At 31.9% G+C, this 26724-nt stretch overlaps 1 protein-coding gene across 14 annotated transcripts in view; it reads left to right on the forward strand.

Moving 5' to 3' along the window:
- Positions 1-26724, forward strand: part of KHDRBS2 (KH RNA binding domain containing, signal transduction associated 2) — a 512467-nt gene that overhangs the window by 146986 nt on the left and 338757 nt on the right. For all 14 annotated transcript variants that reach the window (XR_005650707.1, XR_005650704.1, XR_005650702.1 and 11 more), the window contains one exon: positions 20187-20303. Coding sequence is in view for 5 of the 14 variants with exons in the window: in XM_039852950.1 (XP_039708884.1) it covers positions 20187-20303 (117 nt within the window). In the remaining 9 variants the exon portion in view is untranslated. The remainder of the gene's footprint in view (positions 1-20186; positions 20304-26724) is intronic.

The raw sequence follows: 26724 nt of genomic DNA on the forward strand, positions 1-26724 counted from the left end.
ACACAACACACCTGATACTGTGCATTAGTTTCCTCAATAAACCAAGGATTTTGGAGGGCCCTTTTCCTTGTCTCAAGATGTATTTTAATAATCTTTAATTACTTGTTTAGTCATTTTCTTTTAGAGTGGAAATCAGATTGAGCGGGCAACAATCTAGTCATAGTTCTGGAATCCCCTCGGCTTCCTCTTAAGATATGAGTTTGACTTTGACTCAGTTGCCTCCTAAAGTAGCTGTTTTAACAATAAATTATAAATTCTCTTTGATTGTACAATTCTTCATTCTCAATTCTCAGTGGAATACCCTCAGTGTTTATAAGTTATTACAATATTATAATTTAATTTCTTAAGTTTTTTCCAATAATAGCAATCGTGGTTACTATTTGTTATTGACATTATGCTTATAATAGATACTTAAATTTGATTCTCCACAGATAAAAAAAAAATTTAAAAAGAAAAAGAATAAGAAACTTTAAATATATATAATTTCCTTTTCTTTTTTCTTCCCCAAAGTATAAAAATTTATGAACATCTTAGTCTTAGTAACGAAAAAATCCCCAATAGTAGCTATGATTAAGAGGTAAATGACAAAAGGAACAATTTAATTGTATAGTTTTACCCCAATAGTAATGAAGATATTTATATAAAACTGTGCTCTAGCTTTAATAACTTGTTGAAATGCTTTACCATTGAATACATTTAGCTAATTTTGGAAAGTCGGCACCTTCCTTGATCTGCTTTAAAAGAGCACATGATTTTATTCTTTTGTCTTTCTCAGTTCTAGTTTTACACAGTTCCATTTAAGAAGCTTTAGTAAATTATTGTTCTTCCAAATTTCTGTCTTAGATAGAATACGTTTTTCATAATTTTCAAATTTACAGCTTAGATACATCATCAGTATACAAGAACAGCATTCTTGTCTGTTGGATAATAGGGAAAACATTTTAATCCTCTATATCCTTCAATAATGAAGTCTTACTTTTCTCTAGTACCTTTTCCAAACCTTTCCAACCAGATATAATTTCTTTTAAGTTCTTCTTTGATCCCAAGAGACTCAATTTTTGCATTACTTTTACAATTATTTTACTGTATTCCTCAGCACACTTCTGGATAAATGTGACTTGGCCATCTATTAGGTGAAAGCCTTGTTATGCATCTTAAATTTTAAAAATACATCAATTTCTCATTTGTTCTTTATGACTATGTCTGTCAGATTCTCAAAAAGAAGCAGTACACTCAAAGGTGGTGATTGACAAGAATTTATTGAAGGTGATACTTACAAAGTATGGTCAGTGTTAGTGGAAACTAACAAGGAATGGTGAAATATTCTAGGACAGTAACAGTGAGGAGCTTTACTACTCCTAAGCCTAAAGGGCCAAGGGAAGAGAAAGAGATTTTCAGCTGTAGAAGAGGCTGCCAGACAAGAGCTGTGTGCTACAACATAGCAGCATAGTCACTGCCAAACCAATGTGCAGTGATGAGGGCACCGGGAAAATAAGAACTCTGATTTCTTTGTCCTACTTACTCTCCACTTACCTGAGTTGTCTCTTTTTAGCCAAATCCAACAAGAAGCCAAAAAGAAGGGACCAAGTTTCACAGACTTCCAGGGAACAGTTCTGGGGCACAGAGCAGGATGGAGAAGGCTTATTGATAAATCTGAATGGACAAATGGAGACCATCCAGAACAATAGTTAATATACAACATCTCAGTCCAGTTTGTTGCCACAAAATATAACCTCCACCTTCAGGTCACTGCTCAAGTTTTATCATATACTTGATTGAGGAAAACAATATCTTGGGTGATACATTATAGGACTTTTGGCTCATTTATAAATCTATAAAATCTATATATCATCTCTAAATTAATCCTCAAATTAGAGACCATATTTTCTTGAATCCTTATGCCTAATAGAATAACTGTACTTGAAATGTTTTTTGACATTATTTCATCAAAGTTTAGGTATATTACTTAACAACTCTGTGAAATAGTACTTTCTTATAGGTTTAGTTTTAGAATTAAATAAGATAATGAATATAAAACATTTAGCATGGGTCTTGATACATCACAAACATTCAATAAGTATTGGTTATTGTGTTGGGCTTACATTAAGGATTGCTACACTAAACTGCATTGTGAAATATATCTCTGAATATATTACTGCATATAGTTGAGAATCACCCTGTTTGTAAAGCCATAAAAATTAACTTCACATGTTTTTATGTATTTTAAGTATGTTTTAAATTTTTATTTATTCATAAATATGTATTTTCCCATTAAGAATGTTTTGAATTTTATAATTAATCATCTTTCATTTAGCTTTGGCCTCAAGAAAGCTTATATCAAATGTGCTTCATTCTCAGAAACCTTATAGTATCTCCATGTTTGCATGTCTGTAGGCACTAATTTTTAAACTTTTAAAAAAATTTTGTATACTAATTTATTGTATGATTTTATTTGTAAGAGTTCTCTTTAACAAAGTTAAAAGCATATATGAATGGATATATCTTTCTGAGACTTGGATTTTAGTTATATGCAAACTTGGGAAGATGTCATCTCTATCCCTCTTAGCATAAACATTAGGAGTACAATTAATATTTATTAAATTGAATTAGATATCATTCTGCTAATGATACTAATTTTATATTTTAGAAGTTCTGTAGAATGAAGTAAATGGAACTGAGTATTTGAAGCAAGTTAGATTAAATTTTCACTCTTGCTTTGTTAGTGAAATTCCTTTTCTTTTGTTTGAAATTGAACTGAATCCCATATCATTAAGAAGATTCTCAAATGTTGTAACTGTTTTTCTAAAACAATGCATATGGCATTACGTTTTTTTAGACTTTTCAGCAGTGACAAATATAAAAGACAGTTTATTTATTTTTAATTTTTAATAACTGCAGACACATAATTCCAGGCTGTACAGTAGGGCTAGATATGCAGTAGCTGGCTACAGGATTTCAAAGTCATATTCCTGTGACTATTAATTTTAATGAAGCCCGTTTTTTACTGGCCATATTTTACAAGAATGGTTATACTGTCAATCTGTAAATAATAGTATTTGAAATTCATAGGAAAAAATCCCTTTCCATTTAAAATAGGAAAGAAAAAAACATACTAAATAAAATCTCAGTGAAACCTATACTCTTAAGCAGAGAAATCCAAGCCCTACATTATTCATAGTGGACAGTTATGGGTCATAGTGGATTATTGTTTGTGCTTAATTCACGATTTAGGTTTCAGATATGCTGCACAGAATTTTATTAGCAGACTTTGACACATTGATTCAAAGGGATAATGCCCTTTGCATGTCAGTTGGGAACCCAATTTGCCTATGGAGAAATAAGGTATTATGATAAAGATTTTGAGAAGAAATCGGTTAAAATTATAGCTAGGTACTTCTCTATGAGCAAGTCTCCCAACAATGACATACAAAAACGTTCCCTTTTAGTAACAAATGCAAAAAATATTGATTGTCTTTAAAGTATGTCATTTGCCATTTTGCATCAAAGCACTTTAAAACCTTTTAACACCATGGAAGTGGAAACTAAAGTACATTAAATGTACTTTCTGTGATATAATTTTCTGCAGAATATTAGATCTTAGGTATAGAATAATTATTACATTTCATGCACACTTTCATGAGTTTAGTAATTTTTTTCTTTTAACTTCTGTCATGGCTTCTATGGTATAAATTATCACAAAGAAGTTTTCCTTTTCGTGCTTCCCCTGATACAAAGTAAGTCATAATTTAGATCCTTTGCTTTTAAAAGTCAGGCAATCGGCAGTTTCATCTTTTTTGGAGGAAAGTTGTGGAAAAGTCTTCAGCTACCTAGAGATTAAATCATATTTGTGGGTTTTAAAACTTGACAATTTAAATAATCAAAGTTACTTTACATGTTTAATAATATAAATATGTTCTAAATCTTTAATAAATATGTAAATCTTCAATAAATATGTTAAGAACCTTGATAACATAAAAGAAACTATGCACACACAACCCAAAATGACATTATATTATTATTTCTTGTGTATTATTTTAAGGTATAGATCATAGGATTCTAAAGCACAGTCAGAAATTTCTAAATTTCTCAATCACTTGAAATTTACAATTAGGCTGTATTATGTTCATAAAATGTATCAGGGTGTTACGTGGTAAGAATGAATTACAAAACTGCTGAAGGCTACTTAAGGCGATTTTGCAAACAAGGTGCCATGCAAATATTCTTAGTCAGCAGCATTTATTAAGTTATTTTGCTGAAAACAACAAAAATGCCATTGTAATTCTGTTACATGTGCATTTTCGAATTACAGTAAGGTGCCTTTTTCCTTATGTTGCAAATGTACTTAGAAAGATAAATGTATTTTTTATTTTTTTTAAAATCAAGGTGGCACAATTCATATTGATATTATGCATTTCTAATGTATTGTTTGTGCCCCATCTCATATTGCCTTGTGACATATTCTCTCTCTTACTAAATCATCACTTATTCATTCATCAATGCTTCCGTCTCTTAATTAATGGAGCATCTACTATATTTAGAGCTGCCAGGTGTCAAGGTGGTCAATTAGGACAATAAGTCAAACTGAAGGGTAACAATCAGGTCTTTATTCACTCACTGTGACAGTGCGTCAAGAGGCAGAAAATGGTGCCAGCCATTTTTCTTCACAGGACACCAGGTGAAGGTCAAATTGACACAACACAGGTGGAAGAATTGTCCCACTGCCAGGAAACCCTAATGAAACTGTCTTTGTGTGGAGTAGGGGACCAGGGAGCAGGGCAGAAAGGGAAGGGCTAGGAGTGAAAATTAATGAATCAAAACTAGCAAACTTGCCTCATTCAAGACCCCAGATAAGGAGTTCTCTATGGAGGTACCTGGGACTAGGAATGCAGATATGTGTGTGAGCCTGCCCGGCTTGGTGGGTCTGTGTCTCTGACTGCAACTCTTTCCAGTAAACTGCAAAGCACTAGCTATGCACCGAGTCTGGTATGGGACAGGCAGCTACTCCACATGAAGCTTGCTAGGCAAACCTTATAATTGCCTAGTGTCAGGCCTGAAAAATGATACATAAGTTTTTTGCCCAGTGCTAGACTTTGCAGTATGTGATATGCACTAGTAAGGATGAAAAGACATACCTAATATAGTTTTTGCTCTTCAAGGAATTCAATTTTGTCAGATACAACTTTTTTTTCTTTTTTCGCACAGCCAAAAAAGATACATCCTGCAGTGATAAATTTGTAACAGATATTGCAAGGTCTTGAAGTGAATCTTTTATTTGCTTATTTATTTGTTCACTCAGCATATACTGTTGAGCACCTGCTCTATTCTTGTCACCATGTCAGGCCCTGGAGATGAGATGATGAACATAATAGACTTGCTATCTAAGCATACTCCTTTAAAGCCCCAGATATTTACTGAATGACAACAAGAGCCCTTAACCTAACATTTGAATCACTTAATTGTATGATCTCAAACTAATTCTCTACCGAAAACTTTTCAGTGAACACCTGGAATAGAACCCTTTCCTCTCACACCACTGCAACCAGACTGACTTACTGATCCTTTAAGACAAATTAATGATACATTTCATGTACCCTGACTTCTTCAAACCTTTCTCGAACATCTTCTTAACTCCCAGCCTCATCATCTAGTAACATCTCATCATCTTCACACAACCTTTGTTACTACTTTGTATTAATTATGCTTTATCCTTATCACTGTGTAAAATCATAGCTCTGTTAATATAAAACTAGGTCTCCTTGGAATTCCGAACAGCATGTTTTTTCAGTACTATGTGTATAGTGAGAACACAATATACATCTGTGTAATTTAATTCAGTATAGTTTTATAGCAGGTAGAGAAAACTTGTTTAACTAAAATTTCAGTTTTCATTAAATTAGGACTAACAAATATGTGAGAAGGGTAGATAGACATAGATATTCTACATTAATTTTATTAATAATATATATTGAGATGTGTGGACAAGAACCCCTCCCCCCACACACATATAGAAATGAGCATTAAAATATAATAACAATGAAAATCTATATGCAAAATAGGCCCAAAGTAAAGAAATCCCACGTTACTATGAGAGAGGGAGAGAATTTGCCAGGCCATAGTTTCATGGAGACTGGCAGAAAATACATGACTCTCGAGTCAGAGGCAGAAGACTTAACTATTCATGACACAGCAAGCAGCATAAACATTGGCCCATTTTTATTAGTTCTCCTTGTCTCCAGGTCTCAGGAGGTGACACGAATGGCACTATATTGGATGCCTGCACATGCACTTGGTTTCATTACGGGCGGGTAACTGAGTCAAAGGATCCCAAAATTGAGGATAAGGGAGATATATATGTGAGAATAAAGGGGATAACAGATGATATATTTTAAACTGCTTGCAGTAATCATATGGATGGGGTACTAATAAAATCGTTCTAAGATTGTTGGAGGTGTAATTTAGAATAGAGCAATTGAGTATACGGGATGAATTAGTTTTCATTTGCTATGTAACAAATTGCCACAAGTGTAGTAGCTTAATACAACACACATTTATTATCTCATAGTTTTTATAAATCAGAAGTCCAGATAGAGCTTAAATGAATCTTAGCTTTTTATTCCATTAATGTTTGGTCAGAGTTTATGTAAGCCCATTTTTCCAGTGAGGATTCAGCCTCGGACTGGTGGGTCGGTGTGTGGTTTCGGTAGTGCTTGCGAGTCTGCCTTATGTTCTGCTCTCATTGCTCCAGAAAGGGTGCAGCCTGACACATGTTCACAGCCTTTCTCATCCTCAGAATTGACTCTGGTCCATACTCACAGAGTAGGAAAAGTGGGTCTCATATTTAGTTCCAGACAGTAGTGCTGGAGTTCTGCCCATGTCTCTGAGGACAAATATTATTTGGAACAAAGTAGAGATGTACATGACAAAGAGCATTGATAAACAATAGAAACCTTTGTAGAGAGCAGTTAACAGGAGGCTGATAGCTGTATGGTAAAACCAAACAACATTGCAACCAGGAATTTTATAGAGACAGAAAGACATAATAAATGCTTACATTAAAAAGGAAGAAACATCTCAAATCAATAATCTTCCACCTTAAGTAACTAGAAATAAACAAAAACTAAAGAAGGTAGGTGGAAGTATATCATAAAGATTAGAGCAGATATAAAGGAAGAGCGTATAAGGTTTCTTTTTTCTCATAACCTCTCCAACACTTGTTATTACTTATTCTATTAATGATAGTCATTCTAACATGTACGAGGTGGTATCTCATTGTGGGTTTGATTTACATTCCCCCAAATGCTAGTGAAGGTGAGCATCTTTTCCGTTGGCCATTTGTATGTCTTGGGAGAAGAGTCTGTTCAGGTCCTCTGTCCATTTTTTTAATTGGATTGTTTGTTTGTTTTTATTGTTGAGTTATATGAGTTCTATGTATATTTTGGACATTATCTCAGGAAATAAAGAATAAAAGAAAAAAATAGAGAAAATCACCAAAACTTGTTTCTTTATAGAGGCCAGAAAAATTGGTAAACATTTAGCTAGACTCACCAAGATAAAAGACAGGAGTCAGAACTGCTAAAATCAGCAAAGAAAGTAAGAACATAACTTTTGACCTTAGAGTGGTAAAAAAAGATTATGTAGGAATATTATAAAAACTATATACCAACAAAGTAACTAAGATGAAATGAATAAATTCTTAGAAAGACAGAAATTGTCAACAAAGACTCATAAATAAAAAATCTGAATAAAACTATGCCAATACAGATAAAATTAGTAATTAAATATTTCTCACAAAGAATATCCCAGTTTCAGATTCTTCACTGGTGAATTCTACCAACATTCAAAAAGAAAAGAATTCCAATTTTCCTAAACTCTTCATACTTCACAACTAATTTTACAGAGTCGGTGTTATCCTGATGCTGAAAAGAGACAAAAGCAGCAGAAGATAAGAAAACTGCAGATCAATACTTGTTAGGAATATAGATGCAAAAATCTTCAGTAAAATGCTATAAACCAAATCCAACAATATATAAAAAGTATTGTACACCATGAAAAAGTGGGACTTATCCTGGGAATATAAGTTGTTTTAATATCTGTAGGTCAAATAATGTAATACACCATAATAATTAAATAAAGGACTGAAAAATAGATGCAGAAAAAGCACTTGAAAATATTCAACACTCTTTCATGATAAAAAAAGAACCTCAACAAACTAGTATTATAAAGGAATGTCCTCAACCCAAGAGAGGGCTCCTATGAAAAACACACAGTTAAAATCTATTTAATTTAATGGAATATTATTGAACAATAAAAATAAATGAAGTACTAAAACATGGATGAACCTCAAAGATATTAAGTGAAAAAAGTCACAAAAAAACCAAGTATTATATGATCTCATTTATATGACATGCGCAGAGTAGGCAAAAACCTGTAGAGACAGAAGGCAGATTAGTGGTTGTCTAAGTCTAGAGGTAGAATGGTGAGTAACTGCTAATGGGTATGGTGTTTTTTTTGTTGTTATTATTTTTTAATGAAGGACTTTATAATTTGTCAATGGTTGCACAATCCTGTGAATTTATGAAAAAATGAATTGTGTATTTTTAATAAGTGAATTTTATGGTATTTGAAATATATCTTAATAAATTATATCTTATGATATTTGAATTATATCTTAATATGCTTAAAATATTCAGACAGGTTTTTGAAGGGGACATGTCATATAATGAGGACTGAGCAGATGTGGGAATTTTAACTTTATCAGCAGTACTTTTAAGATAGTCTTTAGTTTGGACAGAGTCCATTGCTTAAAAGGAATCATGTGAATCATAAGAGTTGTTGAGTTTAATACATCATATTTCTAGTATAAGAAGTTGACTTTCAAATAGGTGGTACCTACATTTTCTAATACCACTAAAAGGGAAGGATAAAGAACTTGAAATTTAGATTTTCTGTTTTCTCTTCTAAAGGTTCCAGGTATCTGTTTCAGTTGAGGATTTCAGAAAAGCAGGTAGTAATACTACCTGAATTTGGGTGTAGGGTGTTAAGCAACCTTAGCAATCTGCTCACAGTACCAAATCCTTTATTAATGCCATTCGAATTGATGGTATTTAAATGAGCTAATCAAAAAAAATTAGACTTTTTCTTCAGTCTACTACTGAATTAATATCATACCTTAGAGAGTTAGGTATATCCTTTTAGAGTGGTTGGAATTATCTGTATTTTACACAATGAAATGCTAAACAATACAACATTAGATTTTTAAGCAGCCTAAACCGTGAAAAATACTACCATTCAGAAGTATGGAAACAGAAAGGCAGTTGGCTATTTAAATATGTTAAAGTAGAAAATAAATGTGTATTTAGAATGTTGGCTTCATAGGGTCAAGGAACTTGATTTCATGTGCTTCTATATCCCTAGTGTCTAGAACAGTGCTTGGCACAGTGGATGCTCAATAAGCACTCCTTGAATGATTGTGACCTTATCAAACATAAGCTCATATTGATTTCATGACATTGTGTAGAGAAGGAAAAGATCTCTAGTTGGACATGTAAACATAGTTTACAAGAGACTTCTGTGACATTTAAATAAATGATTTACTTTAGAAATTTAGGATTCTATGTGACAGCACCATTGTGGATTATTTAAAGAAATAAAAAGTTCTAAAATATAAGAATATAGCTGACATTAAGGTGTTATTTTCATGACTATTTAAAAGGTTGAAGAAATATCTGTTAAGTATTAAAATTGCAAAGATGAAAAAATTATTATGTACCTACATGTCACCGTACTGAGCAAACATTTAATCATCTATGTCTACGAATACTCCATGTCAATCTCATACATATATAATACTCTAGAAACATTTTTATTCAGATAATTGTATATGCCGAACAAATTAGAGTTGAATTTGAGCTGTGGTTATAATTATGATTAAGGCTGCTTGTTAATATTGATACTTTTCACTTAATAATACTGTTTTAAATGAATCTTTTCAAATAAAAATAAGTCGAGCTTGAAGAAGGTGCCCTTTGAGTTGTTAAATATGGCAAAGATGTGGCTCAGAAGACATTTAAGAATGCTCCATACAGGATGAAAATCATTTAAAACATGACCAAGACTCTTTAGTTGTCTTTGAAAGCAAAATATGGTTTATCCACACAAGTGTGCTGAAACGTAGTAAAGAGTTTTTTATAGCAGAATGAATGGACAGGAATTATATGTGTATTTACCTTATTAAATTCATGTCAAATCATTTTTATCAGCATATCTTCAAGTTTCTTTCTAATTTCTATAAACACAGGCCATTCTGTAAAATACAGTGTGATTTTAACATAGACCATGTTAATTTAAACTTCAGAGACAAATATGGATTAAGCATAAGATGTACCCAACTGACACATTTCAAAGGACTCAGAGTTTTATACTTAGCATAAATTAGTTCTTCTTCAAATATAAATGGGTTCTTCTCCAAATATATCTCCAAAAAAGAGAGCAGTCCTAAATGAGATTTTGGGATCTTATGGTAAGGAAAAATAATTGCTTTTTATATTTTAGTAGGCCTTTTTATTTAAACTCTTTTAATTCATATATGTGTTGACATTAACTGTTTTATTTTCAAGTGTTATATAAATTCTGAGATTAAATATATTGTTATGATTGGTGTTTTAGTGCAGAATCAAAATTCTTCCTAATTTCCAAATCCAACGAATAGTATGTTTTTTCTGAAACTCCCAGCTACCTCCATCTGTCGCCTCTGCTGAAACCATTGCTTCCTAATTTTTCCACCTCTTTGCTTGCTTCTTTCACTCCTTATACTGCAGTCAGCAAGATGCTCAAAGCAAAGTTAATCATGCCACAGTTCACTTCCTACCCATCCCAGTTCATTGCCTGTTCTCACCTTTCAGTTGTTTTACATTGCTTTTATCTAAAGACCAGAATTCTCAACAGGATCAATCAGTATTTGAATATTAGAATTCTCTATGTCTCCCTTCCAGCCCTATTTCCCTCACCTCCCAAACTCTGTTTCTTTCAGTTTATATAATCTGTCATGCTCTTGGGGTTTGTTCACATGTTACTCCTTCTGCTTGGAAAGTCTCCTTCAGAACACTACTCTCTGCTCTGTCCCAAATTCCCATACATTGCATCTTAGCTTAAATGCTATTTTCCAGAAAAGATTTTCTATGGACTTCAGTCGTATATTCCCGTGGAATCCTCAACTTATCCTAGCACAGTTTGTGGCACTTAATTATCACTCGATACATATTTTTGTATTACGTGATTTATTAAAATGTCTGTCCTCCTGTTTTCTTCATTCTTCCTGATTCTTCCAGAAACTAGTTCTTTGAACTTCTTCTTTATTTTTTCTTTTAAATATAAGCGTTCCTCAAGTTTCTCTCCTGGGCTTTTCTTTCTAATTCCTCTCCTTTATCGATTTCATGATGTTTAAGTAGCACCCTATGTAGAAAATTACTAGGCCTGTATATCCATCTTCTGTTTCTCTCTTGATGTCTATTCATACATGGCTACTAGATTTCTCCATTTAGAGGTGACCTCAAATTGAATATATCCCAAATTTCGCTCAAAAATGTTTGTTACTTTTATAATTTTACTAATTATGCAATATTTTTTAGTCCTCTGGGTATAGGATATATTTTGATTGCTAATTCATTCTACCCTCTTCATATCCACCAAATTACAATGTCAGGTCTTGTTGAGTCTTACCAGTTTCTCTTTTATCTTGTCTTCTCTTCTGTTGTCTGTGATCATCGTTCTACTTTATGCTTCTGTCACCATTTATTGAGGTTACACCAATCAGCTTCTGACAGGCTCTCTCAGCTTAGTTTCTACCCATTCTCTGCATATTCCATAATCTCCCTTGTTTTATGTCCCTGTCATTTTCTATGCGCAGCTCTCTGTTCAAGGTTCAGCAAAATATCAAATTTCCTAACTTTCCCATATAGAAACCATTTTTTCTTCCTTTGATTTTTCATAGCACTTATAATGACACCGTTTTTTTTTTACAGTTTTAACAGTTTATGTACATTCCCCTTTTCTCCCACAGCAGTATAAGTTTCCTGAAAGAAGTATTCATGTCTGATTCATTTTGTATCCTACATACATTACCAATATGTTTAGTGAGTAACTGAATTGAATCCATCCTTGATTTTATATTAATTTATTTTTAAATAAAATTTAGTTTGTGACAGTATATTAATATTAGATTTAATGGCTATTTCTAAAACATTTTTCCCTGTTTTCTTAAATACTCATCATTGTCGATTTTGGTAAATTGAAAGTGATTTTCTTTGATAGAGTCCTCTGTAAATTCTAAATGACATTTTAATTCTAAAGACATAGCTTGATATTTTTGCTATCAAATAAAAGTCTATTCCCTTGCTCACTAATGTGCTTTGATGATTGCTGAAATGAGTACCTGAACTGTTGTATTTTCCTGACTATTTAGACAAGAATAAAATTTTTCCTCTGCAGTTGTGGTCTCTCTTTGTGTAATATGCCCCAAATTGGTTTAATTTGTTTTAATAGCATACACAAGGGTGAAATACTAAAGGTAGATTTAATGTTAAGTTCCCAAAGTACAAAACAGCAACTCCATGAATTCCTACTATTTAAGAAGAGGCTTCATCCCCGAATCAAGAATAGGGTGGAAATGAAAGTGGAGTCCAAATAGTATTAGATATGAGGACTAGAGGGATTTTAGGATTAGGAAATGAGGGAGTTTAAGTTTAGTCATGTCATATGGAAGAGGAAGAATGAAATGAGGCCTGTAGCAAAAACTATCACACATTCTTTATAAGTGGCTCTAGTGATCACACTATCTTTTCATCACAAAGTAGATTAATCTTATTGCCCACTAAAGAGGAATAAGTCTAGGTGAATTGCTTCTCTCATTTGAGAAGGAATGGAGTTGCTGGAATTAGTTTATACACATGTGTATACATGTGTGATCAGAAAAATGCCACATGTAAAAAAAGTTTCATTTCATATAAGTGTAGGTGAAATATTGTTAATTGTGAGGAAATAATATTCATCATGAAGAAATAGTGAAATGAGAGATTATAGGTAAGACATTGTGGGGTATCCTATGCTTAGAGGATGAATTGATAAATTTTGAAATATGCATACCCAATATTACTAAAATTTATTTTCAATTAGTTTTAGACGTTCTTGGGTTTTCTCTGTTAAAAGTGTTCTAAAATGTTTTTCTTAAAATGTCCCTATTTTTTATAATCACTCGCTTTGACACAAATTCTGTGACAAATCCATTGAAATGTTTTTTTTGGGGGGGGTAATTTTACTCAACATTATTTAAATATTTGCTTTTAGGAAGAAATCTAAAATCTAATTAAAATTGCTCAAAAAACTTTTCAAATATAGAAGTTATTACAAAACAGCTGTTTAGTGACTTAAGCATAAATGAATTTGACTTATGCGAATTTAATTTTCTTAAAACATATTTGTATAAAATACTTTCAAATTATTTGAAGTTATTTGAAGTTACTGAAAATTATTTTCTCTCTAGTAAGTCTTAAGAATCTTGGTAGTTACCAACTTAACTAAATTATGACTAAATATTGAAGACTGCTGTGTAGTGTTTGAGTTATTTTCTGTGTTTAAAAGAGATTTGCTTTAAAGAAAAGGTTAGAACCAGCTGTTATCAGTGAATTCCTAATTCACCTGTCATGATTATGTCAATTGGCTTTGAAGGGGTACTGAGTACAGGATGAAAGCAGAGGGAAAAAAAAATATCTAGTTACAACAATTTTCGTAGAGGCTAGCTTCAGAGTTTACCTTAAAATAAATTTGCAAAAATTAAGCACAACATCAAAAATATGTAACTAGCCTTGTGATGCCTTCTGATGTTTTAAAATCTTAAACAGGAATGGTAACCAGTCCTTCATGAGAAAATATCTTCTGAGTCATTCCTCAGTGTTGGCTCCAAAAACTCCAGATATTAGGGAAAAGATAACATCACATAAGCAAACTTAAACGATGATAAATTAGAAAAGGAAATGATAGATTGCACATTTATAAGTTTCAAAAACACAAACGAACTGCTTGCTTAAAATAACGTATAATTAATGTTACTTATAAAAGATATTATCAGTTTATGAAATTAAATTTCTATGCAAACATAAGATGTTTTGCATTCTATTTCAAAAGATAGAGTTTGTGAAAGAATTAAGGGAGATATTTCTCTTACAGCTTCAAAACAGTTTGGTTCAATTGGTCATTGGTAAGAAATAAAGGTATTCTGCTGAAATAGAAGTTTTGGGAAATGTTTTATAATAATCATGACAGAGAACAGAAACTTCTGAGAGCAGAGGCCATGTACATATTTTGTTAATAACCTGTCCTAAGCCAGGAATGAGTGAAATGCTATCTCTTCCTTTCAGAGTCATAAATATTCCAGGTAGAGGAATTGCTTTGAGTACTTTTGTATTTTTGTTTCATATTTTGCTATCACTACCAGTAAAGGGGCAAGAAGTTTCTGTAACCGAGTACTGAAGAGAAAGTCAGTAAAATTTTACTCAACTGGAATTGTTCTCTTTGATTTTTAAAAAAGTTATGTAATCTTTAATTCATTCAAAGAATGTGTAATTTTCATATAAAGTATAAAACAAAATAAAATGAATACTCCTAAACCCCTGAGTTAGTCTAAAATGTTACTTATTAACTTGACACCACCTGTATAGTATTCCCTTTGATTACATTCTCTACTCTCCTTTCCCAGAGATTACCAAGATCCTGATTTTTCTGTTTATTATTGCCCGTTTTTTGAGGATTAAATTTACTATATATATGTGAAATATATGTGAAATATTTGATTTTGCTTGAGTTTTAAAAATACAGTGTCTTATGTCTAGAGCTTGAATTTTTTACTCAAAATTTTATTTCTAAGATTTATTAATGAGATTTCATATAGTTATGGGCGATTTATGCTCATAGCTGTATGATATTCCACATAAACTTGTCACGATTTGCTTATCCATTTGTACCAGTCATGGTTCTGTCAAGAAAACAGAATCTACTCTATATCTAATAGTTGAAATCTATAATTCTGGACTAACATGACTGTTAGAAGAGGTGCGGGAAGGGAATTTAGGAATGTTGGTGTCCATGGGTAGTTTAAATTTGACTCTGAAACCTGTCAGGACCTGAAACTGGGAGCTGTGGAGAAGCCTGTGGGGCTCCTGTGTCCATGGAGTGGGAGATCATGTAGAGGTCAATAAAGAAGCCGTGTCTGATCAACATGACTTGCCAAGAATAATGGACTCCAATGTCCACTTTCCAAATCTCATGCAACTTTTTGTTATTGACTCTATAACACAAAATGAAGCATATGTGGAAGGAGATCTGGGGATTGTATCTGAGACACAAACAAGTGTTGGTATGGTATCCAGTTGACAGCACCCCATTCTTAAATTGCTGGTTATTTTTTCCCAATTATTTTTGCTGTTATAAGCATTGAAACTTTGAGTTTTCTTGTGTATGTGCTAATGTTTCTCTAAAGAATATACCTAGGAATGGGATTGCTAAAACATAAGCTAATGCATTTACAGATTTATAGGACAATGCCAAAATGGGTACATCTATTTACATTCCTATGAGCAGGGTATATGAGTCTGTGGCTACACATTCTGGCTAATGTTTGATTTCTGACTTCATTTCTACCATCACAGTGTGTGTAAAATGATATGTCATTGTAATCTTAATTTTTTTTTTTGCTTAAATTCTAATAAGGTTGAAGTTTTCATACTTTTTTCTTTTGCCATTCTGTTCCTTCTTCAATGACATATTCATGATTTTATCTATTATGTTGTCTTTTTCTTACAGGTTTTTTCTTATTTTTATAAACTAATGCTTTCTTGGTAACATGTGATATAAAGAGTTTCTGATTTTGTGACTCATGTATTCACCTTCTTTGTGGTGTATTTAACGAAAAAACATTCTTAATTTTAATTAAGCTTTTATTTTAGAGTTAGCATATTTTTATGTCTTGTTTTAGAACTCTTAGGTATTATTTTACTATATTTTTCTCTTAGAAATTCTAAAATTTTGCCTTTCACACCTAAGCTGTAATCAATGTATATTTACTTGTTTCTCACAGTTTAGGAAGTAATCTCATTTTTCTTACTACGATAGTCAATTATGCTATGTATCATGTAGTCCTTTTTTTTTTCTTTAGTATATTAATGATTTCTTATTTTTGCAGTTACCACAAACTTAATGGCTTAAAATACAGCACATTTATTATTTTATAGTTATGGAGGTCAGAAATCTGCAGTGGTTCTGATGGACTAAAATTAAAGGATTGCTAAACTGCATTCCTTTCTAAGGCTGTAGGGGAGAATCTGTTCCTGATCTTTTTCAGTTTCTAGTAGCTTCCCTTATTCTATGATTCATGGCCCAATTCCATCATTAAAACCAGCAATTATATCACTCCAGCCTCTGATTCTGCTGCCTCCTCCTTTCGCTTATGTGAACATTGAGCAAACCTGGATAATCCAGGATAATCCCATCATCTAGATTTTCTAATTTAATCACTTTGCAAAGTCACATTTGCGGGTAACTTATTTATAGATCCTAAGTATTAAGACATAGACATCTTTAGGAAGCTGTTATTCTGTCTCAGTGATCAGTAATGTCACTTGTATTGTATATCATTTTAACATAAGCCGGAGTCTGTTTCTAGATTCTGGATTCAATGCCATGTTTTCTATCTCTGCCCCAGGGCTACATTTATCACACTATCGTAATTAATACAGCTTTATAATGAATATCTGAATGTGATAGGAATCATCTTAAACTTATTCTTCTGCTACTGAATGTTTTGGCTGTTCTTGGACATTAATATTTTTGTACAAATTTTAGAATCAGTTGGTAAATTGATCCAAATCTTATAGTGATTGTAATTAGAATTGTATTGAATCTATAGATGTAATTGAGAATACTAGAAATATGTATAACTGAGAATTCCTATTTATGAATATGACCTGTTTCAATTTATTTATATTCATATGATGGCTTTATTAATGCATTTTTGTATATTCTCTGTAAAAGGTTCGAACATATATAGTTACATTTTTTTCTTAGGAAGTCTACTTATTTTTACTACTGTCATAAATGATATCTCTTAAAAATTTTTTCTAATTTCTAAGTTACTGTTATATGAAAATACACTTAAATTTTATATTGATTTTGTATAAAACACCTTGCTAAGCTCTTTTACTACTTGTAATAAATTTTCTGAAATTACTTTAAGCTTCTTATGTACATAATTATATAAACTATGAATGATATTTGCTCCTTTCTAACATTTATCTTATTTAATGGTTTGAATTTTCAGTGTTGAGTAAAACATCAAGAATGCACAGCTTTTCTTTGTTTCTGATATTATTTTACTATTAAGTATACCATTATTATTGGGTTAAGGAAGTTTTCTTCATTTTTTATATAATGTGAGTTTTATAATGATTGAATTTGAATTTATCAATTTATTTTTCTGTTCAAATAAAATGTTAACTTTTTCTCCATTAGTTTGTTAATAGGCTAGTTCCAATAATGGGTTATAAATCTTAAACTACTTGTGTACCTATGATAAACACAACTCGATAATCATGCATTTTTTCTGTATACAACAAGCTTTGTTTAGTTTGTTGAGTGGGTTTTGTTTCATGAGTGGATTTGGTCCATAAATTTCCTTTTCTGATCTGGTTTTGGTATCAAGTTTATACTAACATGCTAAAATGAGTTAGAGGTTCTTTCCCCACTTCTTTCTCTGGAATAGTTTGCATAGATTGGAATGATATATTTCCTAAAAGTTTAGTGAGATTCCTTTGTACAATAGTCTGGGACTAGTATTTTATTGTAGGACATTACATTATGATTTAAAATATTTATTTGAGTTTTCAACTTTCTAAATCTTTTTTCTGCATTCTTAATTGAAGTACTGTTTACATACAGTGAAATACACAGGTCTTAAGTGTGGAGCTTGGTGAGTTTTGACAAAAAATGTACTATACCTTCAATAAAATATAGAACAATTTTATCACCCCAGATATTCCCTTCATGTCATTTTCCAGCCAGTTCAACCCCAACTTCTATTCTCAACAAGCAACCACTCTTATGAATTCTAACAATATATATTATTTTTGCCTCTAGAATTTTGTATGGAATCTAACATGATGTACTCTTTTGTATCCAGCTTTTTTCACTCAATATTATGTCTGTGGGATACATTCTTGTTCTTGTGTCAATCAGTGACTATTTCTATTTATGTATAAACTTGTTTATTCCTTCTCTTTGGAAGGGCATTAGTTTATTTCTAGTTTAATGGTGATTGTGAATAACATGTCGTGGACATCTTGTGCAAGTCATTTTTAAACATATGGTTTTATTTCTCTTGATTAAGTATTTGTATATAGAATTGCTGGATCATAGTGGAGCTCTGTGTTTTAAGTTAATAAATAACTGCCAATCTTCTTTCCAAAGTAGTTGTATCATTTTAAACTGCCAACAGTGATTATTCCAGTAATTCCACATCCTCATCAACATTTGGTCTTTTTTTAGTTCTAGCAATTCAGATATGCATGTGTTTGTGTTTAATTATCGACTCAGTGGAGTTCTTCATAGATTGTAGTTACTAGCCATTTTTCAGATGCATGCACGGGCGTATTTTCTCCTAGTCTGTCGCTTGTCTATTCAATTTTATAATGGTTTTTGGATCAGCAAAAGTTTTAGTGAGTGCTCTTTGCTTCCTCGTTAAGTAACCTTTCCCAGCTTAAGTTTGCAAAGGCATTCTTATATGCGTTCTCCCTAGAATCTTTATAATTTTAGCTTTTGTTTTTTAGATCTGTGATAGATCTCAGAATAAGAATTGCTTAGATGTGAGGTAAATAATAAAATATATATATATTTTGCATATAAATATCCAATTATTCTAGCACCAATTTGTTAAAAAGACTTTACATTTCAAATTTATTGCTTTGGCACTTATTTTGAAAATCAATCTACCATTTAGGTGTGGTCTTACTGAACTTTATACTATTCCATTTATCTATATGCCTATAGGTACACAACCCACACCAGTGTAATATTGAATAAATGTGGTACAGACATCCTTGTTTTTATCCTGAACTTAGGGGAAAGGCATTTAGTTTTCACTGATAAGTATGGTGTATTTCTTACTGTAGGACCATCAGTTAAAAAAAAAAAAAGGTGAAAAAACTCTGATTTAGAAAGCGCTTATATTAGTTTTATTTATTTTTGTTTTTCATGCCCCCAAGATATTTTTTGATGCATTCTAAGCTCTATGCATTCTTTAAACCAATCAGTGAATGATTATATGAGCAATTTGATTTGGTAATGTTCTTTTTAGTAGATAACAACATACTCCGATAACTGCTCTAAGCTCACCTGTTTTTAACCATGTTTCAGCATGAATAAGCAAATTGGACAGACCCCCTAGAATTTTCCATTTGGACAAGCTCTTTTGTATATGTGCTTTATCTATAATGTTTTAAACTTGTCTTTATGTGTTCACATCTTTTATTTGCTGATCCTAAGAACAACTCTTTAACATAGAGGATGTAGGATTGAAGATAAATTGAATCTCTTTTTACCCCAATTATTATGAAAATAATAATTTCTCCAAAATTATGAAATTTACAATAGAATGTTAGGGACCCAAACAAACCTTAATATTAAATTTTATTTTAAAAATCAATTGAAAATATTAACTTTTGTAATTTTGAAAGTGCATAGACATGTTAAAATTATTACTTGTTTTAATAATCTGATTAGAAGAAAAAAAACCTTTGAAACTTTGTAACCTCTGTAAGCACCATAGTGTTTCTAATTTCTTTTTTAAATAAATCATTTAATTATTTGATTATAGTAAATGGTAAGTTTAACATATTATTAATTTTGGCATTCTTTTAGGAGGGAGTATCCCTTTTAAAATGGATCCCAGATTAGAGGTCTGAAATGGTTGTGTGTGTGTGTGTGTGTGTGTGTGTGTGTGTGTGTGTGTGTATGTGTGTTAAGTATATGTCAACTCTCTTCTCAGTGGAAAAGTTTGAAAAGCCCATAACCCATCAATTATTATTGGTGCAAATTATCACTTTTCTCTACCTTAAAACAGGCATTCTGTTCATTTTGTTTCCTAGTTCAATTTTGTGGGGAAATTGCTTGGACCAAGAGGAAACTCCTTGAAGAGGCTACAGGAAGAAACAGGTGCTAAAATGTCTATCCTAGGCAAAGGATCAATGAGAGATAAAGCAAAGGTACCGAACTTTGAATTTGATATTTAACACATATAGGAAGTTACCTACACCACTGATGGCCAAACTTACAGGCACATCTCAACTATTCTCCTATAATTTCCTATGACTTTCACCTTGGAACCACTCTGTTACACTTTCTGATGACTTTTGTATTTTCATAAAAATCAATTGTCTGCCTTTTTTTTCAGAATATGTTAATTCTGTATTTTTAGTCTCTGTAGAGGTTGTTATCAAATCTTTTGACTTTTTGAATGTCTTCTGGAGGGTGTTTTTATATGTCTTTGTTCATTTACTTTAATTCCCCAATTGGATCCCTTTTCTTTATATCACCTAATCAAATCCACTATATCATTCTCTCATTTTATTTCTCTGCTCTGTTTCACTTTCATCTTCTTACTGAAGCAATTTAAAGTACTTATCTGCAAATCTAAGAATTCCACCTATTTTCTGAAATGTTTCAATGATATTAAACAACTCACCTGACCCCCCAATGAACAATAAGCTAAGAAATATATCAACTTCAATGTTTGAAATGATGTATTTCACATCTGAACGATATTATTTTCCCATTTTATAAAATGATAGCAATTTTCTCTGCAGAAGAATTCAATACTTTGGAAAAATAACTATTTATAGGGATTTATTCATGAAAATTCTTTTAAAATTCACTTAGAATGGTTGGAAGTGTTACACTAGTATCATTTGACTAGGCTATACTTTCCTGATTTGCTGTGTTACCATGGAAAATAAAATGTTCAAATATTTTTTATGACTATGGGAATTAACTTAAATAATTCCTTAGAAGTTCTGTCTTCAAACTATTAATGGAACATCTTAAATGAAATTTATAGTGAGAAATGTCACAGAATTGATGCATGTTGCATACATAAACTATTGTACATTAATTATAATAAGTATATATAAAGTTTGAGGAAGACTCAAATGGGTACTTTTTTAGGATGTATTGATAGTTCTATAAATTATAAAAGGGATGCTTCTTTGTAACTTTGGTTACTTTGTACTGTGTATAATTTCAAAAATGACTATTTTCTTGCCATTCGTTCTGCCTGTAGTTTCTCTCAGTACATTTAGAAGAAATAAAAGTATTTAAGAGGTGGTAACATCAGTTCCTAGACATAAGATAAGTTTTTATCCCTCTGCCACACACCAGTTTAGCTTTTCTGTATATGAGAACTGACTGACAGTCTATATCTGTACTTTTATATATTGTTTTTGCTATATGTTCTCCAGCTATCTCACTGTCTTAGAATATACACTTCATATTATGTTCCTTTAAACTCTTACTCATTCCTAAGATTTAGATCAGATGTCATCCCTCAGCAGGGCTTCCCTGAACTTGTATAACAGGCTAAGCCCTCTCTTTTCACTTCACATATTTTACTGAAATTTTCTGTTTTTCTCACTAAACTATAAGCTTTCATAGGCCAGAGAAATGTCCTCATCAGCTGTCTACCCAGAGTCTCTGTATAGTCTCTCCATATCTTTTAAAGCTGATGGGTGAATTTTTTTTATTCTCATGTATTTGAATACTTTTTCTGTTCATACAGTTTTAAACTGGATTTATTTTCCCTGTGATCATGTTAGGTACTAGTGTGAGTATTGAAAATTTAGTATGAAATAAATTTTCTTCTGTTAAGTTTCCATTAGGTTTAATTTACTGATATTACCTGTTATGTAAACTCATTTCTCATTGATTAATTTTGGGTGATTCTTCATGTTTGGCTATGTTTTGAGTATTTTTATTGGTCCTTTATAAAATGAAAGCATTTAATGATAATAATAGAAATAATAATGATACATTGTACAATGAAATACATTTCTTAGAATCTAGATAAGACCTTCACTGCAAAGGGACATACAACTGAAATAAAATCATCACAGGCATGGATCCGAAAAAATTTACCTTAGTAAACACTTGATCAAAATAAAAATAAATCCTCAGTAAATTACAGATTACTATGCTGCCATATTGCCCCTCTACAGCATGGCCTAAACAGGAAGGAAGATTTTATATGATTTTATTTTTCTAACAAATAAATAAACCTCATTGGATTCTGCAGTGGAAGTGTATATGTGTATATGTATATATACAGCCACACAGGCATATATTTATGCATTAATTGAAGTATTTATTGGACTTACTGTGTGTTCGTCACATTTCTAGTTCACAGTAATAAATATGACAAAAATGTTTTTCCTCTTGGAGTTTACATTCCAATAGGAGGGGCAGACAAATAAGTGAGTAGACACATTTTATACTTTCAGGAATTGATAATTTTTATAGATTAAGACAAAACAGGGGAAGGGGGAAGAGGTTAATGGTGGTAGGAGCAATATTTTGATACGATTGCCAAGAAGGACACTGATTAATGAAAAGGAACCTGCCATAGAAAAATCAGAAATGAGAGAGAATGCCAAATATAAGGACTCTGAGGGAGAATCTATATTTTTATCTATAACCACATCCATATCTGTAACTATTATGATAACTGTAGCCGTATCTTAGTTTATAAGTATCTTTATTCTCATTTGGCTACCACTGATTTCTTTGCTCACCTTTATGGTAAAAATCACTGAAAACGTTATTTGCAATCAGTTGCTCTCATCCATTCTTTATTGTTTTTCTCCTCACTCCTCATGACTGGCTTCTCATCTTCTGTCAGACCTCAAGCCCAGAGCTTACTCTTCAGACTCCTTTTTTCCCTTCATCATCTCATGACATCTATGTGCTTCTGAACCCCAAATTTATAGGTCCTGTCTCCAATCTCCTCTTTACATTCTAGATTTCGAATGTAATAAATGAATAAATCCCTAACCATGCAATATGTCCTAACACAAATGAGTGTGTATGTATGTATGTATGTATGTATGTATGTATGTATATGAATGATATATATATATGTTTACCTATATGGCATTTATATATTTAATTATTATAAAGTACATATTGAGAGAGAGAGTGCAAACTATTAAAAGAGTAAGAGAAAGAGATAAATTGGGAGAAATATATTTGCCAACTTTTAGGGCTTCAGTGAACACAGTATAAGCCATGTAGTCTTAAGATTAAAGTATATCACTTTTTTTCATTTTGTGTTTGTTCAAAAGTAAATCTCATTGAAAGAGAAAAAGGAAAACAGCTTGTGTTAGACTGAACAGCGCTTGGTAGTTCAAGCCTACAAACATTAGTTGTGTTTGTTTAAAGTTTCTATCAGCAGGTATTAAGGAGATCAACCCACAACTGTAAGTCTGTTTATTTCTTTTTTTCAATAAAAATAGATAAATGACTGGAGCATTATTAGGCACTTCTTGTGCACCTGCAGGCAAACCTGGGTCAGCAATCTGTTCTGCAGCCACATAACCAGGAGCCTTTGCAGACAGACTTGTTTAACAGCATTGTTTGCAATTACTGGCTTGCCTTACCTTTTTAGGAAATAATGCAGATTGTTTTTCTGTTTTGGATGTACTGTTAGGATGCTACATAATGTATGTCTTAAACTTGATCTGTACCTCATGATTAAAGGAGGTATTTGGATATTTGTTTAAGTAAATACCTGCCAGAATATTTCTTGCATATCTACTATGTGCTTGACCATAGATTAAATATTATACTGTATAGAAAATAAGAATTAGACATAATTTGTGCCCTAACAAAACTTAAACATCCTGATCTGTTTAACATTTTGTTTTAAAGAAAGTTAAGCAATTATCAGTCATTTGAATTAGTAGGTGGAAAGAATGATAAACTCACTTGGTTTTGTTTTTATAGATCTAATCAGACTTAATCCTCTTAGGAAAATATGAAGTTTAAGATTTGTTATATATCATTATAAGTGTAGTAAGAAGATTCTAAGAAGTTTAATGTTTTTTATTTTATTTTATTTTTGTTTGTTTCTGACCTTTCTAGGTTAACATTCTTTTTTATTTAGTTACACCTAGCCAATAACTCTATAAGCAAAGGATAAAAAACAAAAACAAAAACACAATGCAGTCATATCCAAGGTAAAACCAGTAGCAAACTGTATATTCATGATTTCATTCCCATCTTGGTCAGATCCTGGCATATGATGAGCTCACATTCTACCTAAAAGCATTTAGGAATTCCTGAACAGAAGGTAACTTTTTGATTTTGTTGATACAAGGTATTCTTAGAGAAATCTAGAAAGAAAAATATTCAGTATGTTTGCAGCATTTCAAAGTACCTCAGGAATTTAACTGGCAATTCAGAAATTTCTTTAAAGTCCAAGTTCTTCGTGCACCATATGGTCAACTGGTTCTAAATAACCGCACATCTGCCAGCTTCACTAGCAGTTGCTTCTGAGGATTCTCATGGGTAACTTATTGTAGCTTCAGATAGAGTGTTGCTATTTTTAGTGTTGCTGATGGCAAAGACTGGTGAAGGAGAGCTGAGGAAGCAGTGGTTCTACAGTTTTATCTTTGGAAAGTGAGGAACATACATATTTATCTCCAAGAGAAAAGGTTTGGAAGGTTAGAGAAATCCAGGCAAGGACTGACCACACCCAGATAACAATGAGGAAATAGCAGGAAATCATGAAAGCCGATTTCTTGCATACTTAATTTATTGTCCTTAAATGGAAATCTCAAATGGCCATGTTGCAAGTAAGTTATGCTGTAATGAAAGGTATTTTGGCACTTCTATTAATAAGCTTGGTTGAAATTATGGCATGTGGTCTTTAAACACACTAGTGAGTTAAATATATGTTAAAAGCGAAATTCTGTTTGGTGGCATTTTATTTGAAAATGTGTGATAATTTTCAAGACAAGCTTTTCTCTTTCTGATGTGCTAATAACTTGTGCAGTTTCTATTTAATAATATATCTTCTATATTTGGTGATGACTGCTTTATAAATCCTTTCTGATTTCATGGCAAGATTGATTTTCATCAACATTAAAATCAGCTAAAAACCTTCAAAGTAATGCGGCTGCCTGGTGGGCAATGCGAGTGTGAACCCCACAACAGTCATTCTCTCATTTGGCTTCTGGGTTGTGCCTCACATCAAACAGCACTGTAGTCTCTCAAATCCTGAAGGGGCGAGGCCATGCTCACTACTTGACAGGCTGGGATTGGTTATAGAGACTCCTGTTTCAACTTTTTAAGATCCCCAACAACAAAGCCATTCGTAATCCCACATCAAGAGCCTAGACACTCTGATTTTAATGTTAGCTTTGCCCCTAATAATCTGCACAGTAAATCAACAATATTTCTTTCTCAACTTCCCTCCTGCAGAAAAGAATGCCTACCCCATCTTCACTTCCAAACAGAGATAGAGGAAAAAGCATAACACTTTGTTTAAATATCATTTGAATTTGTGAAGAACATGGAGTATGTCATAAATTACAGATAGGTTAGATTTTATTTTTGATATATACACTGCATAATTCTATTCCTTTGATCTGAATCCTGAAAAATTAGAGTAATAGACTAAGTCCCACCTGAACAGTAGCACACACATGTGGTAAAGGAACATTTTATTACAAATATGTATTTTATGAGGACACAATGAAACCTTTGTTTCGATGGTGAAACTATACCCAGGTATTTCAACCTATGATATATTTGGACTCTGTGTGACCAAAACAATTAAAATAGTTAAGTTTGAGTTGAAGAGTGAAATATATCCTGATATTAGTGAGAAATAATTTTTTGCATTAGCATCATCAACCCTTTCATGTATAATTTGTCATTCACTATACTGTGCTTTGTTTGACCTAGAATGAGAAAAGGATACCCCATAAATCTAATCCATGCTCTATTCCTTATAAGCTTCAATGACAAAGCTTGAAGTAGCAATTTTTTATGTATCGTGAATCAGTTAGTTATAATTTGAAATCATTTATTTCCTCTAGTCTGATTTTATTCTCAGCTAGATAAATGTATTTTAATTTTTGTAATTGAGGCTCACTATTTGAAAACTTTCGGGGATCTATGTCTCATCAATAAACCAAGGCTTATATGCAAAAAACATATATTTTAATTTTACCAGTATAGTAGCTTTTCCTCCATTGTCACTTGTCACTCATTGTACACACATTTGTTTCCCACAAGGAGTAAAATGAGGGAATCATAGAATCAAATTATCTCACACCATATTTCAGGAAATTTTAATTTTTATTAAATTATTAAAAATAGAATTACGAAGACAGAAATTTCTAGACATATCACATTTTGTAAATCAAAATTATAATGGTATATTTCTTTTCTACCACCGAGTAAGGCGATTATCGCTTTTTGTCAACTGTTTTCTTCACCCAACATACTGCAACCGAAGTTCAAATGAGATATAATCAATATAGAAAGGGACCAGGTGTGTCTTGCAAATATTTTAAATTTTACATTCTGTGGCAGTTTTAAAGATGCTGCAAATTCTTTGACTTTTTTTTT

The sequence above is a fragment of the Pteropus medius genome, unplaced genomic scaffold, assembly GCF_902729225.1.
Source record: "Pteropus medius unplaced genomic scaffold, Ma_sr-lr_union100, whole genome shotgun sequence".
NCBI classification, from domain to species: Eukaryota; Metazoa; Chordata; class Mammalia; order Chiroptera; family Pteropodidae; genus Pteropus; species Pteropus medius.